Source organism: Mobula hypostoma, chromosome 10 (assembly GCF_963921235.1).
Source record: "Mobula hypostoma chromosome 10, sMobHyp1.1, whole genome shotgun sequence".
In the NCBI taxonomy this organism is placed as follows: Eukaryota; Metazoa; Chordata; class Chondrichthyes; order Myliobatiformes; family Myliobatidae; genus Mobula; species Mobula hypostoma.
In genome coordinates, this window is record NC_086106.1 from 89,367,296 (window position 1) to 89,380,615 (window position 13,320).

Sequence of the window (13,320 nt, forward strand, 5' to 3'; positions counted from 1 at the left end):
AGAACATCTACCATAAACGCTGCCTGGGCAGGGTGAAAAGCATTATCAGGGATGCATCTCACCCTAACCATGGACTTTTTACTCTCCTCCCATCCGGTAGGCACTACAGGAGCCTCAGCTTCCGCACCAGCAGGCACAGGAAGAGCTTCTTCCCTGAGGCTGTGACACTGCTGAACCTCTCATCACAGCGCTAAGCAGTATTGCATTCGTATTGTACTGTCTCAGTACTTTTGTTTGTGTGTTATAGCACTTTTTATTCACAGTTATTTTGTAAATAACAGTACTCTTTGCATTTCTGGTCAGATGCTAAATGCATTTCATTGGCTTTGTATCTGTACTCGGCACAATGACAATAAAGTTGAATCTAATCTAATCTAATCTTAAAATGTACTTGATCTCTCACTTGTTGACATTATTTATTACCCCAGAGGTGCTGTTTGACCTGCAGAGTATTTCCAGTTTATTATTTTGGATTATAAACACCTGTAGGTATTTGTTTTGTTCTAAGACCCCACTTTTCTAACTAATGCTTTTCAATCTGTTTACAGCTGAAGTGCCCTGATGGTGGGGACAACTCTGACACAAATTCTGCACTTTCAATGCCTGTTGTTCCTATGAACACTGCAGCTGAAGCCATTATCAACATGATCAACCAGGGGCAAATTCAGGTTACAATCAATAATTTTACAGTCAGCAATGGACTAGCAACAACTCAAGTAAGTGATAGTGTGGACATTTTGGAAAGGTGGAGGGTAGCATTCAGAAATTAAATGAGTAAAATTTCCATGCAGCTGTAGAGCTGGGGTGGAAGAAGCTTAGAGGAAATGAAACTCAGTCACACAAACAATATCTTGTCTTTTGGTATAAAGCTGAGATGGGTTTAAATGGACACGAGCCCTTGTTTATTTATCATAGAGCTGCTTAGTGAATCAGTGATTTTTGTTTTGGGTTAAATGGGGCTATTTTAGTGTTGGCAAATTTCAGTTTGCAGAAGTGTATGTTTGTATTTTCCTGTTTATGGTGATGGCTTTCTGAATGAAATTTAAGCTCTTCTGTTAATTAGCGAGAATTTTGCCTTTCATCAGATTAACAACAAGGCAGCAACTGGAGAGGAGGTTCCCCGAACAATTATTGTTACAACACGCTCTCAGTATGGCTTACCTGAAGATGCCATTGTTTATTGTAACTTCAACCAGCTGTATAAAATTGATCCAGCTACACTTCAAATGTGGGCCAGTGTGAGTATTAGTACTTCAACAGCTTATCATTGTAACTTTTTTTTATTTGTGGAAGTTGGATCAGTTGTTTTGTGCTTAAAAGGGAAAATTAAATTTAGAGCGGTGAAGGAAAATGTTGCAAATCTAGTTGACAGTTGTTCCAGTCATGAACTGAATTGTCATAGAAGATTGAATATTGGCATTTTTTCCAAAGTGATCAAATGCACACTTGTTTGGATATATTGAGGTGTGAACTTTTGAGTTTTGGATTTTGAAAATATCAGTGTAGTTTTTTTCTTCCTGTTACATTGATCAGTAAAATTATGTCATATTTACATCAATCCGTGTTTTCTGTTTGCCACCTCATTGCATAATTCCTTTGATGTCCAAAAGTTCAACTCAGTTGTCATTTAACCAGACATGAATACTGCAAAACGAGACAGCATTACTACGGGGTCAAGGTGCAAAGACACATTACCAAAAGTCACACACAGTAAGCACACACAAGATCGCAATTACGTAATAAGTGTCGCAATGCCGCGGCTTGATACATACAAATCAACAAAACCCTTATAGACACATATATGCATTTATCTGTCGTCCAGACACCCCAGCCCACTGGTATTGTCTGTCTGCTGGCGTCCGACGCTTGCTGGGTGGGGCTTTCAGGTCCAGTGCTCTCATATACAAACACATAGACTAGTAAAAACACAAGCAAACAAATGTATATGTATATAGTCCAGACCCCCCCCCCCAGTCCATTTTAAAGTTTCAGTTAACCACCACTGTGCTATGCTGCCCCCAGTAGAGCATGATGGCCCAGATGCCTGTCCTTCAACAGCTGAAAAGTAAGTGACCCTGCAGCTTGAGGCCTGAGTCCACTGAGTGCCATTTTAAAAATCTGCAGTTGGCACAACAGAGCTTTCCTTTTACCAAGTATAACTCTCAGAAGGCAGCTCCGATTCCGTTCTGGACACAGCCCTACACCACCCCTGTGAAGTGCAATGGCTTTGTCTCCTTACTCCTGGCAGTTGCAATACAGGCAATGCCGTGGCTTCAGGCCGAGTCCTCGCTATCACTGAGCACTAGGCTCCCTCCATTTGCCCCTGCTCGCATTTAATAAATTAGTGAATTGGACTTGCAGCCTAGCAGATTAACGATGTCCAAAGGGATCCTGTGATCACACGAAAAGCGATCACTATTTGACTATAAGCTTCCATTGACTCAGGAAGCAGCACATTGCTCAGCTCCTTCATTATCTCCCACTAGTGAGCCGCTCAATGATGGTGTAGACCTGCCGTACTTTGAGTTCTTAACAGGATCTTGTGAAAATTAGATGTATGTTATAAGTAGAACGGTAGCACCTTTTGTTGATCCTGAAGAATCTATTACAACCTGTTGCATTGCCATCTTGCCAGATAACATCTTGTAGACGAGTTGACATCTTAGTAGATTTACATGTGGCACATGAGCGCTCACAACCTTCTGAAGTAGAAAAGATTTTTAATTTAACTTTTTAATGTAAAAAATTTCTCAGACCAGTTTTGAATGTTCAGCTACTTCCCAGTAAAAATCGTATGAGCTTGTATTTATTTTTACTCAATTACTCTGAACAAAGTTGGGCATCTACTTCCTGACTTTGCTTCAGCCATGATTTATTCTCTTGATAATATGTTGAAAGGACTACTTTTCAGATCTTGTTGCTGGTATTGTTCCTCCTTGTGAAGGTCAAAGATATTTTATGATTAATTGTGATTAATCTAGGAAGCAATTGCCTTAGATAAATTGTAAATAATGCAGATATATTAATATATTTTATTCCATGTCTGCCTCTGAGGGAAAATGTATGCAACAATATATCTGGGAAGCAATTTTGCATTGAATGGTAATTGTCTGACTTGCAATTGGTATTCTCTTGCTGTTTGTGTCTGCTTTGGTAACTAAGCTCCAGAAGTTATCACCCAGAACATTTTGTTTGAGGGAACAGTTTTAAGGTTTACTTTGCTTTCGTAACTCTTTATAATTAATAAGTGCGGATCTTAAGATGGATGCTAATATACAGTAGCTGAAAGTATACATGCAGGATGAAACAGTTTGTAGATATGTGCTAATTTTGAGAGCAACTTTTTTCCTTCACAGAAATGAAGGTATTGAAAAAAATTCACTATGTTGTCTTACCCTACAGATACTAAAGCGGGTTCCTAACAGTGTACTGTGGCTCCTTCGATTTCCTGCAGTTGGTGAACCCAACATTCAGCAGTATGCCCAGAATATGGGTCTGTCTGCTAACCGTATTATTTTTTCACCTGTTGCTCCAAAAGAAGAACATGTCAGGCGAGGACAGCTGGCTGATGTGTGTCTGGACACTCCACTTTGTAATGGTCACACCACTGGAATGGATGTGCTCTGGGCTGGAACACCAATGGTGACAATGCCGGGTATGTGCAGTTACGTTTCTATCTTTTGAAGTCATAATTTTTGAAGGAACGATTTGTGTTGAGGAATTCTGAACTTGAGTATCTTACTTTTGTTCTTTTAAGTACCTTACTCTTGTTCTGTGATGTCATCTGTCTTAATATTTTTTGGATGAGAGGTTGCTTTATTGAATTAATAATTCTATTGTGTTCTCCAACGTTAAACTTAAAATTATCAGCCAGGAATGTCCATTATGTCTTCACTAAAATAGTATTTTTGCAGGCAGTCCTACATGTAAATTTATTATGCTTGCAGTAAGTATAGTCATTGGGTGTCTTTGGACTGGACAATATAGTTAGATAAATTAACTTCTGTTACACTGCCTGTGTGTTGCTATGGTAGAATTACCAAGGACATTTTTAAATTTTATCAATCTATTCATTTTGTGATGTAAGTTAAATGATAATTACCATTTTGTGTGTTGGAAAGCTTATTACCACATAATGTAAAAATGTTAACAGATGGTTTTCAATTCAGGATATTGAAAATGATAGTAATAAATTGTTAAAGCATTGGCCATAATTTTTGCCAAATAGAGTTGAAATGTTAAGTCAGAGAGAAAATGTTGCATTTTTTTAAAAAAAGGTAGTTGAGGGAAACCAGCTGCCTACAAGGTAGCTTGTATAATTCCAGCTAAGTGGAAACATGAAGGGTATAATTGGGTTTAAAATGTTAGAACATTTGGAGCAACTGAGTTTCTTGCTCAGGGTAGGTCAAGTCCGGTGTAGTTAAATAATTTTGAGGAAGGTCAGTTGTAGTTAAATAATTCTGAGGAAGGTTTGTTTTGCAGAGAAAACATTTGAGAGTTGAAGGTAGACTTTAGATCTGGTTTTGAATGAGGGATGCTTTAGATGTATTGATTGTAACTCTCTGTCATTAGGAACATGAACTTTTCACCATCTTGGTTGAAGGAATATTATCAAGGTAAATACACAGATAGGAAAAGGCATTTACATAGAGATTAGGATTAGAAAGGAGGTGGTACAGGAAATGGAATTAAAGTAGTTTAAATGTGAAGTCTTTCTGTTCAGAGAGAGAAAGATGAATTTAAGATTCTTGCAGTAACAGCATTATAGCCGTTCACATTGGGCATGTTTGTGTAATAACCCTATCAAGCAAGTTTAGGAACTGACATTGATATTTGTGAGGCAACACACACAAAATGCTGGAAGAACTCAGCAGGCGAGGCAGCATTTCGGGCCAAGACTCTTCATGGGGACTGAAAAGAAAGGAGAAGTCAGAGTAAGAATGTGGGGGGGAAGGAGGAAGATGTTCAAGGTGGTAAGTGAAATTGGGGGGGGGCCGGTGAAGTAGAGAGCTGTAAAGTTGATTTGCAAAAGAGATAAAGGGCTGGAGAAGGGTTGAATATAATAGGAGAGGATAGAAGACCATGGAAGAAAGGAGGAGCACCAGAGGGGGGTGATGGGCAGGTAAGGAGATACAGTTGGGGGGAGAACAGGAATGGTGAAGGGGAGGAGCAATGAAATTTAACCCTTCTTTCACCAATCAACTTCCCAACTCTTTACACCCTCCCCATCTCTGGGTTTCACCTATCACCTTGTGCTACTACTGTGTCTCTTCACCCCCACACACCTTCTAACTTTGACTTCTTTCTTTCCAGTCTGATGAAGGGTCTCTGCCCAAATCGTCGACTGTTTACTCTTTTCCATAGATGTTGCCTGGCCTGTTGAGTTCCTCCAGCGTTTTGTGTGTGTGTTGCTTTGATATTTGTGATATCTTTATGTAACTACTCTTGTTCAGAAAAGAGCGATTCTATTTCAGTTTCTTGATGCAAATGTTGTACAAATGATGATCTTATGACTGCTTTGTATTATATTTGATTTTGTATATTAATTTGCAAATATGCCATTTCTGCTGGGGAAAGATGAGACATAATAGTACAGTATTCAAAAGTGTTTGGCATCCTAGATTTTTTTTAATATTAAGGTTTTTTTAGATGGGGTTTTTTTTGTCTTCTACATTAGTGTCAGTAGAAAAGAGCAAGTGTTAATTTTCCAAGAAATTAAATATTTCGTTAAAGTAACATTAAGTAATAGACCAATTTTCAAATAAAAACTAGATTACTTTGTAGCTATATGGCCCAGTGCATGACTAAACAAAGATAACAATCGTGCTAATGATCAATGGCAGAATGAGGTGAATGAACTAAACTAATTTACTGAAACATAAACGTTTGTTTAAGGTGATATGATAGCTTAACCATCAAGTTATCAATTCTTACACCATGGCAAGAGTGAGCAAAGCAATAAGACAGTCATCCTGCATCAGCAAGGTCCCTCCAAGCAGACATTTTGTAGCAGACAGGAGTTTCAAGATAAGCTGTCCAAGCTCTTTTGAAGAAGCATAACGAAAGGGCGTGGTTGAGGAACAGAAATGCAGTGGCTGGCCATGGAAACTGAGTGCAGCAGACGAGGGATACACCAAACTGATGTCCCTTCTAAATCGGTAATAGTTCAGCACTGTTATCAGCTCTGAACACACAGAAATCACTGGAACCAAATAACACCCCTCTAGTCTGGAGAAGTCTTGTCAGAAGTGGTCTTCGTGGAAGAGTTGCTGCCAAATAGTCATTCCTCTGAAGTAGAAACAAAGCCAAGAGACTCGCCTATGCACAAAAACACAAGGACTGGAGTGCTGACTAATGGCAGCAAGTGCTCTGAGCTGTTGAGTCAAAATTTGAAATTTTTGACTCAAACAGGAGACAGTTTGTCAGTAGAGAGCACTTCATGGATGAGTGTCTACAGCCAAAAGTGAAACATGGCAGAGTTTCCCTGCAGGTTTGGGTCTGCATTTCTGCAAATGGAGTTGGTGATTTGGTCAGAATTAATGGGATCTTCAATGCTGAGAAGTACAAGCAGATTCTCATCCATCACGCAACACGATCAGAAAAGTGTCACAACTTCATTCTGCCGCAAGTCAGTGACCCCAAAGATATAACCAAAGTCATAAAGAACTATCTTCGGTGAAAAGAAGAACAAGGAGTGGGCCGGCTGTTGGCGCAATGACATCAGCGTCAGACTCTGGAACGGATGTTCCCGGGTTCAAACCCAATCAGGGCTGCTCCCGAGTACGCTTTCCATCCGTGCCGGGTTGAGTGTCGAGATCGCAACTTGACCTCGTAAAATAAAAGGGGGGAAAATACTGCGAAATGTTTGTGTGAGAAGTTGTGTGCCACACAGTCTCTCTCGCTCTGTGCCTTGTAAAGGCATGAAAAAAACACTGTAGCACCAACATTCACGTGCAAAAAAAAAAGAAAGAACAAGGAGTTCTGCAGCAAATGGTATAGCCTCCACAGAGTCCTGATCTCAACATCATTGAGGCTGTCTGCGAAAACCTGGTGGGGGGGAGAGAAGTAAGGAAGATATCCAAAGTCGACAGAAGAACTGTGGCAACTTCTCCAAGATGCTTGGAACAACCTACCAGCGGAGTTTCTTATAAACTGCATAGTGATTTTAAAAGCAGGGTTGGTCACACCAGATCCTGACGAAGGGCCTCGGCCTGAAACGTCGACTGTATCTCTTCCTAGAGATGCTGCGTTCACCAGCAACTTTGATGTGTGTTGGTGGTCACACCAGATATTGATTTTTAGTTTGTTCTTTTTTCCTGATTACTGCTCTTTATAGTAATTTTTTGATAATTAGAAACTTCATTTCATTATTTTTGAAAGCATCTTCCCTTTACAGAATTCTTCTATGTGCCTGTAACTTTTACACACTACTGTACTTGTCACTTTTTTTCGCATTTCTCTGCACTTGCATATTGATCTCAAGTTTTTCCTACTCATTTCCAGATCAGTATTTGATCCAAATATGTTCTTTACTTCGATTACCCAAATATAACAAGTTTCACTAAAGTGAGCAGTCTGTATACCTAATTGCTGGAAGTTTGCTAGCAGTCAGCTGTCCATTTTCATTTAACCACTCTAAAGCCAGGTTTGTCTTGAATCGATAATGTACTAGTAGCTTCCTCAACCAATTTGCCTCAATTCCCTTCGCAATATCCACTGTAGCATAGAGTTTGCTAGAGGTAAATGACATTGTGTACCATTGGGAGAACAAGGTCCATTGAGAAAGATGTTGAACACAGAACCCTTTTAATAGTGCTTGAGTTTTATTTCAGCTGGCAAAGTTGTCAAAAATATAAGTGCCTCTGAAATCCAGGAGTATTGAAAAATACTAAATATTGGGAATATTTCTTTAAATTACTTAACTTCTAAAAGTAATTAAAAGTTAAGTGAACTTAATTGTATTAACAAACAGGAATAATACTGCAACTGTTTATCTCTAGTACATGAATGGAGTCACTGAAACTTTTCCCAAGTCCGAATAGCCATTGGCCTGTTTGGGGCTCTTGCATTCCTTCAAGTATGTACTTCTGGACTTCTGCATAGGGAAATGCTGACCAATCAGTGCAAACTATCTGCATTTCTTGGGGGAAGTCTTACCTGAAAATCACTGAAGAAAAGCACATGTTTGTTAATGCATGCATGAGTTAAAAATCTATTAATTTTTTTTTCCTTCTTGCAGGGGAAACACTCGCATCTCGCGTTGCTGCCTCACAATTGACATGCTTGGGATGTCCAGAATTGATAGCAAAGACCAGACAAGAATATGAGGATATTGCTGCCATGTTGGGCACAGATATGGAATAGTACGTTCTCATTTTCTCTCTTTTTGGGGGGGGGGGTGGCTGTTAATGTTTTATTGGTGCATATCTCCTGTTGGTACTTGTTACCTTAAATAACAAGTTTGGGGAGGGCTAACTTGCAATTTGCGAATAAAGTAGCTTAGTATGGTGTTAGCTCTCCTGCTTCACCTTGGAAATTAATTATTCAATGATTTCATGATCTTTGTTAATGTTAAACATTTAAAGGGACAGTTTCATGACCTGAAAGTAGTCTCTTTAATGTTAGCAACAAACTGAAGTACAAATACAAGATTCTGCAGATACTGGAAATCCAGAATAACATACAGAAAATGGAGGAACTCATTCAAGCAGCAATGAAGGAACTCGGTCCGAACATTGACTGTTTATTCTTTTTCATAGCCTGTTGAGGTTTTTTTTAAATGTAAACTGTTGTAGGGAACAACTGACAATTTGACTTGAAAAGGCAGCCGCCAAAAGCATATCTTATCCAGAAGAGCAGGACTTCAGAAATCTTACTCTGCGTTTCTTTTTCTCTGTTGGCTCCTTTCAAATGATGGCACCTGTTGATCAGGAAGAAGTTAACCTGTCAATCTTTCTATTTTTGTTCTGTAACCGTCCCTTTTACTTTGCACTATTACTTTTTGTCATTGTATTTTCCTGCTGACCAGGCTTGCTTTTGTTCCTTTCTTTGTAACTTTTCTTGCACCCTTTTAAATGTTTTAATTTTCATCAGAACAAGAAAGTTTTTGAAATATTAATTCAGTCCTCCTTTCCAGAAATGCTTTTCAATTTTTGCGTATTTCTAGTGTTGAACATCTTTATCCCTATATCAGTCTAGCATTCTCTTGACATAGCAATGCATTATATCTACAACTAACAACTTAACCACATCTAAGATGTAATTGAGGTAGGTAGATAAATGTTTTCAAACACCTATATACTCCATCTGTAGAGATGCTTGAAATTAATTTGATTTATGCTGTACTTCATAAATTTGCTAAATTACTATTAAGATGTGCTACTTACTACAATTATATTTTGTTGTAATAAAACAGCTTTCCTGATACTGAAAAACTGAAATTTGATCGTGGTTTCCCATTTCATTGAAAGATTTAACAATATTTGAACACCAGCTTAATTTTAGGATATAGCTGAGATTCATGGATTGGAAATGAACAGACCATAGACTTCCATTAATTTTAGAATGATCTGCTAGTGTAAAACAGATCTGTGTTTGAAATTTCACAATGGAAAATTAAGGACTCCACCTATTTTGTTATTGAATGCCAATTCTAGTTGAGATGCTCATTACTTAACTTTAAAAGATGTATTATATTGTTTAGATATACAAGATAACCTACCCACAATCTGATAAATGGGATAACATAACACTTCATAGAGAGGGCTTCAGTTTTGTCATTAGATTTTCTAGGTCATCAGTACATTTTGTTTAGCTGCCAAGTGCAGGAAGTGGATAGAACATTTGGCAGATTATAGTAGCGGCAGTGTTTGAATGTAGAGAGCTTTAATTTGTGAGCCTGACACGATTTTGACAATGTTTTTGTACAGTCTAAAGAAGATCCGTGGAAAGGTGTGGAAGCAAAGAGTGACCAGCCCGTTGTTCAACACCAAGCAATATACTATGGATTTAGAGCGTTTGTACATGCAAATGTGGGAGCATTATGCAGCAAACAATAAACCAGACCACATAATCAAGCCATTTAAAGCTATGGAGACCAATGAAACTGCCTAAAACTCCATTTGTAAAGTATGGCAAATTAACATGTGAAGACTGATCTGCACTCTTAGCTCCAAGACTTCCTTGGCAATGATTGTTTTAGATTTTTAAAATGAGAAATTCTGGCAATAATGGAATTTCATACCAACGCAGAGTGACTGAAGATTGGAGCCAGTTCATTGGAAGAATCTTTTTTTTATTTGAACTGAACTGTGAAAACAGAATTGGCCCAAACATACCCTGTGCAGAAATGCAACTTATCTAAATTGAGTAGTGGTATTCTAGTGGATGAAAATGAAAATATTTGTAATATTTAACTAAGACTTCAGACTTGTGATTTGATGTTAAAAATCTGATATTAGCAAATCGTTGCTGTACAAATGGATGGCAGAGGCTTCCTTTTGAATGTCGGAAGGAGGAGGCCTGATGGTCAGATAAGTTTATTAAGGCCTTATAATAACACTTTAAAGAGGTGGCATTATGTTTTTACCTGTCTGTCAAATTATTTTTATACACCATAGGCTCCCTTTCATGGTAGCCTTTGTGCTCTTTGCCTTGTAGGCTTCTTGGTTGCAAAATCTGTGTTTGTGCTGAAAATTTGCTTTCAATATGAAAAGGAAGTGTGCCAAATGAACAATTTAACTTTGTTGCTATTTGCTCCAGGTCTTCAAATGTTGTCGCCAGATTACCAGTTGTCCTATGGTGGCTCACATATGCATTTGGATGAATTTAATTGTGTCAGACACAAACTCAAATGATGCAATGAAATGCATTTCCTTATCTGTCCCATAAATTTGAATGAAGCTGTAGTATGCGTTTCTTTGCATGACCATGCAGGTGTAATAATTGTATGGAGTAGCAGTGCAACAGCTGTCGCTGAGGTCTGAAATGAAGTTTTGAAGACTGACCCAGTGCAGGAACCATTTGGAATAATTAAAAGCAGTTAATCGGGAGAGTGGTTGTTCTTCTGCCTCACTGAATGGACTCATTTGATTTTTATAGGATCATTTGTGAAGGGCTAAGGGTTAGCCCCCAGGTAAGTATTCCATCTGTTATTAATATTATGTAGATTTAGCAGCATTCTACAGTTTTCTCATTTTACATATTCAATTGGTGGAAAAGCTTTGTGGGTGTATTTGGAAGATTTTCTTTTGCTCTCAGTTTACATGTTCTTGGGTATAACCAAACTGTTTTCAGAGTTGATTCTCAGGTCTGCATGAAGAGTTACTTCAACTTGAGGCTTCATCACTTCAACTTGATGGTTAATTGATTTGCTGGGAGATGGGAGAAACCATGATTGTAAATATTAACCTTAGATTCTCCCTCTTGTTGCTCATCCAAAAGTTTCATAAAATGATATTAAACAGAGTCCAGTTAGTTTAATATATAATGAAACCAGATTTTAGCAGCTGGAATTCCCAAGCACCTCTGGTGGGGAGAGAGATAATGTCTGGTTCATAATGTTTAGTGGATTGATAACTTTATTTAACAAAAATAAACAGTGATATGGTTTGTACTGAAGCTGAGAGATATGACAACATATACGGGTGAGCATATTCTAAAAAGTCGTTCACTTGGGTATGAAGTAATAATACGCACGAGGTGGTTATTTTTACTTGTAGATTTTTTTAAAAGATTCTTTTGATTATCAGCTATTTTAACGTGCATCTTATTCATATTTTGTTGCTAAAAAGACTTCCTCCAATTTTGGAATTGTTTGCGTTTCAGGCTGTTTAAGTATGAAGCTGTAAGTACATGTGAATGAGAATCTAATGTATCTGCATACAATAATAAAGCAGTTGAATGCTTCTCCAGATGCCTTTGATTTCTTTATTGTTATTTATATGTGTGATCTTTGTCACTGACAAATTTTTTATTTGAAATCAGTTTTTAAATATTTACCCATTTATACAGTACTATTATAATATTTGGCAGGTAAACACAGATAAAAATTCCTGCCACTTCAGCTCTGAAATTTGCTAAGCTGCTTTTTCTGCAAATTTTTTCTACCATACAGCATCGGACTTCGGGACGAAAGGTCCCGAGTTCGAATCCAGCCGGCTCCCCTGCACACTTTCCATCCATGCTGGGTTACGAGCTGGTGATCTCTTTGGAAACTCACGCGGCAGAAGGCAATGGCAAACCACTGCTGTAACTTGCTTCATACGCGGTTCCTCACTATGTCAGAGAGGCATGGAGGGAAATCGTCCGCTAACCGGAGAAACTCCGGATGCGACGTACCTTTCCTTTCCATTACTCTACAAGGGACTCTGATGATAGTTAAGTGTCCATGTACATTGAGTACACAAACAAGTAACCAACAGAAGTTTTGTTACAAAAGTTGATTGTCATATCTACGTGCCTTTAAAATGTTGTCATTTCAGATTAATAAAGCACCTGCACCAGAAATTAAGTGAGCTGAAAACTTCATCTCAAAGTCAATTCTGACACTGAGATGGTAAATGAAATGGTTCAGTTATGGCCATTTGCCACAGTGTCTGTGGCTTGAGGTTGATTATGATTGGGATCAAATATGAAAAATTTGGTGTTTCCAGTGTTTGGAAGAGGTATGTGCTAAGCTAATGGATGTGTAATGAAGGGGTATTCTGAAAGCATATGGTGTGTATGTGGCAACTAATCCTATGTTTTCGGATGACATTGCCAAGGACACAAATGTATTGCTATTGGTTTATTGTCACATGGACCAAGATAGTGGGAAAACCTGCCCTACATATTATTTATACAGATCAAATCGTTACACGGTACATTGAGCTATGTCACGATGCTGTTCATTGACTATAGCTCAGCATTTAACACCATCATTCCCACAGTCCTGATAGATAAGCTACAGAACCTGAGCCTCTGTGCCTCCCTTTGCAGTTGGATCCTCCACTTACTTAACCGGAAGACCACAATCTTTGCGGATTGGTAATAATATCTCTTCATCGCTGATGTTCAACACTGGCGCACTTCTGGAATGTGTGCTTAGCCCACTGCTCTACTCTCAGTATACCCATGACTGTGTGGCTCGGTTAGCTCAAATTCCATTTATAAATTTGCTAATGATACAACCATCGTTGGCAGAATCTCAAATGGAGACGAGAGGGCATACAGGAGCAAAATGTACCTATTGAGTGGTGTTGCAGTGACAACATTGAACACAAACCAATCTTCATAGAGGGATCAGTAGTGGAGACATGGAGCAATCTCAAGTTCCTTGGT

At 38.4% G+C, this 13,320-nt stretch overlaps 1 protein-coding gene across 2 annotated transcripts in view; it reads left to right on the plus strand.

Moving 5' to 3' along the window:
* The window catches only part of LOC134353028 (UDP-N-acetylglucosamine--peptide N-acetylglucosaminyltransferase 110 kDa subunit), a 48,693-nt gene extending 36,785 nt beyond the window's left edge, over positions 1–11,908 (plus strand). For both annotated transcript variants that reach the window (XM_063060828.1, XM_063060829.1), the window contains 5 exons: positions 549–716; positions 1,086–1,238; positions 3,403–3,655; positions 8,240–8,363; positions 9,930–11,908. In XM_063060828.1, coding sequence (XP_062916898.1) covers positions 549–716; positions 1,086–1,238; positions 3,403–3,655; positions 8,240–8,363; positions 9,930–10,113 — 882 coding nt within the window. In that variant the 3' untranslated portion in view covers positions 10,114–11,908. The remainder of the gene's footprint in view (positions 1–548; positions 717–1,085; positions 1,239–3,402; positions 3,656–8,239; positions 8,364–9,929) is intronic.
* Positions 11,909–13,320: the final 1,412 nt, after the last annotated feature.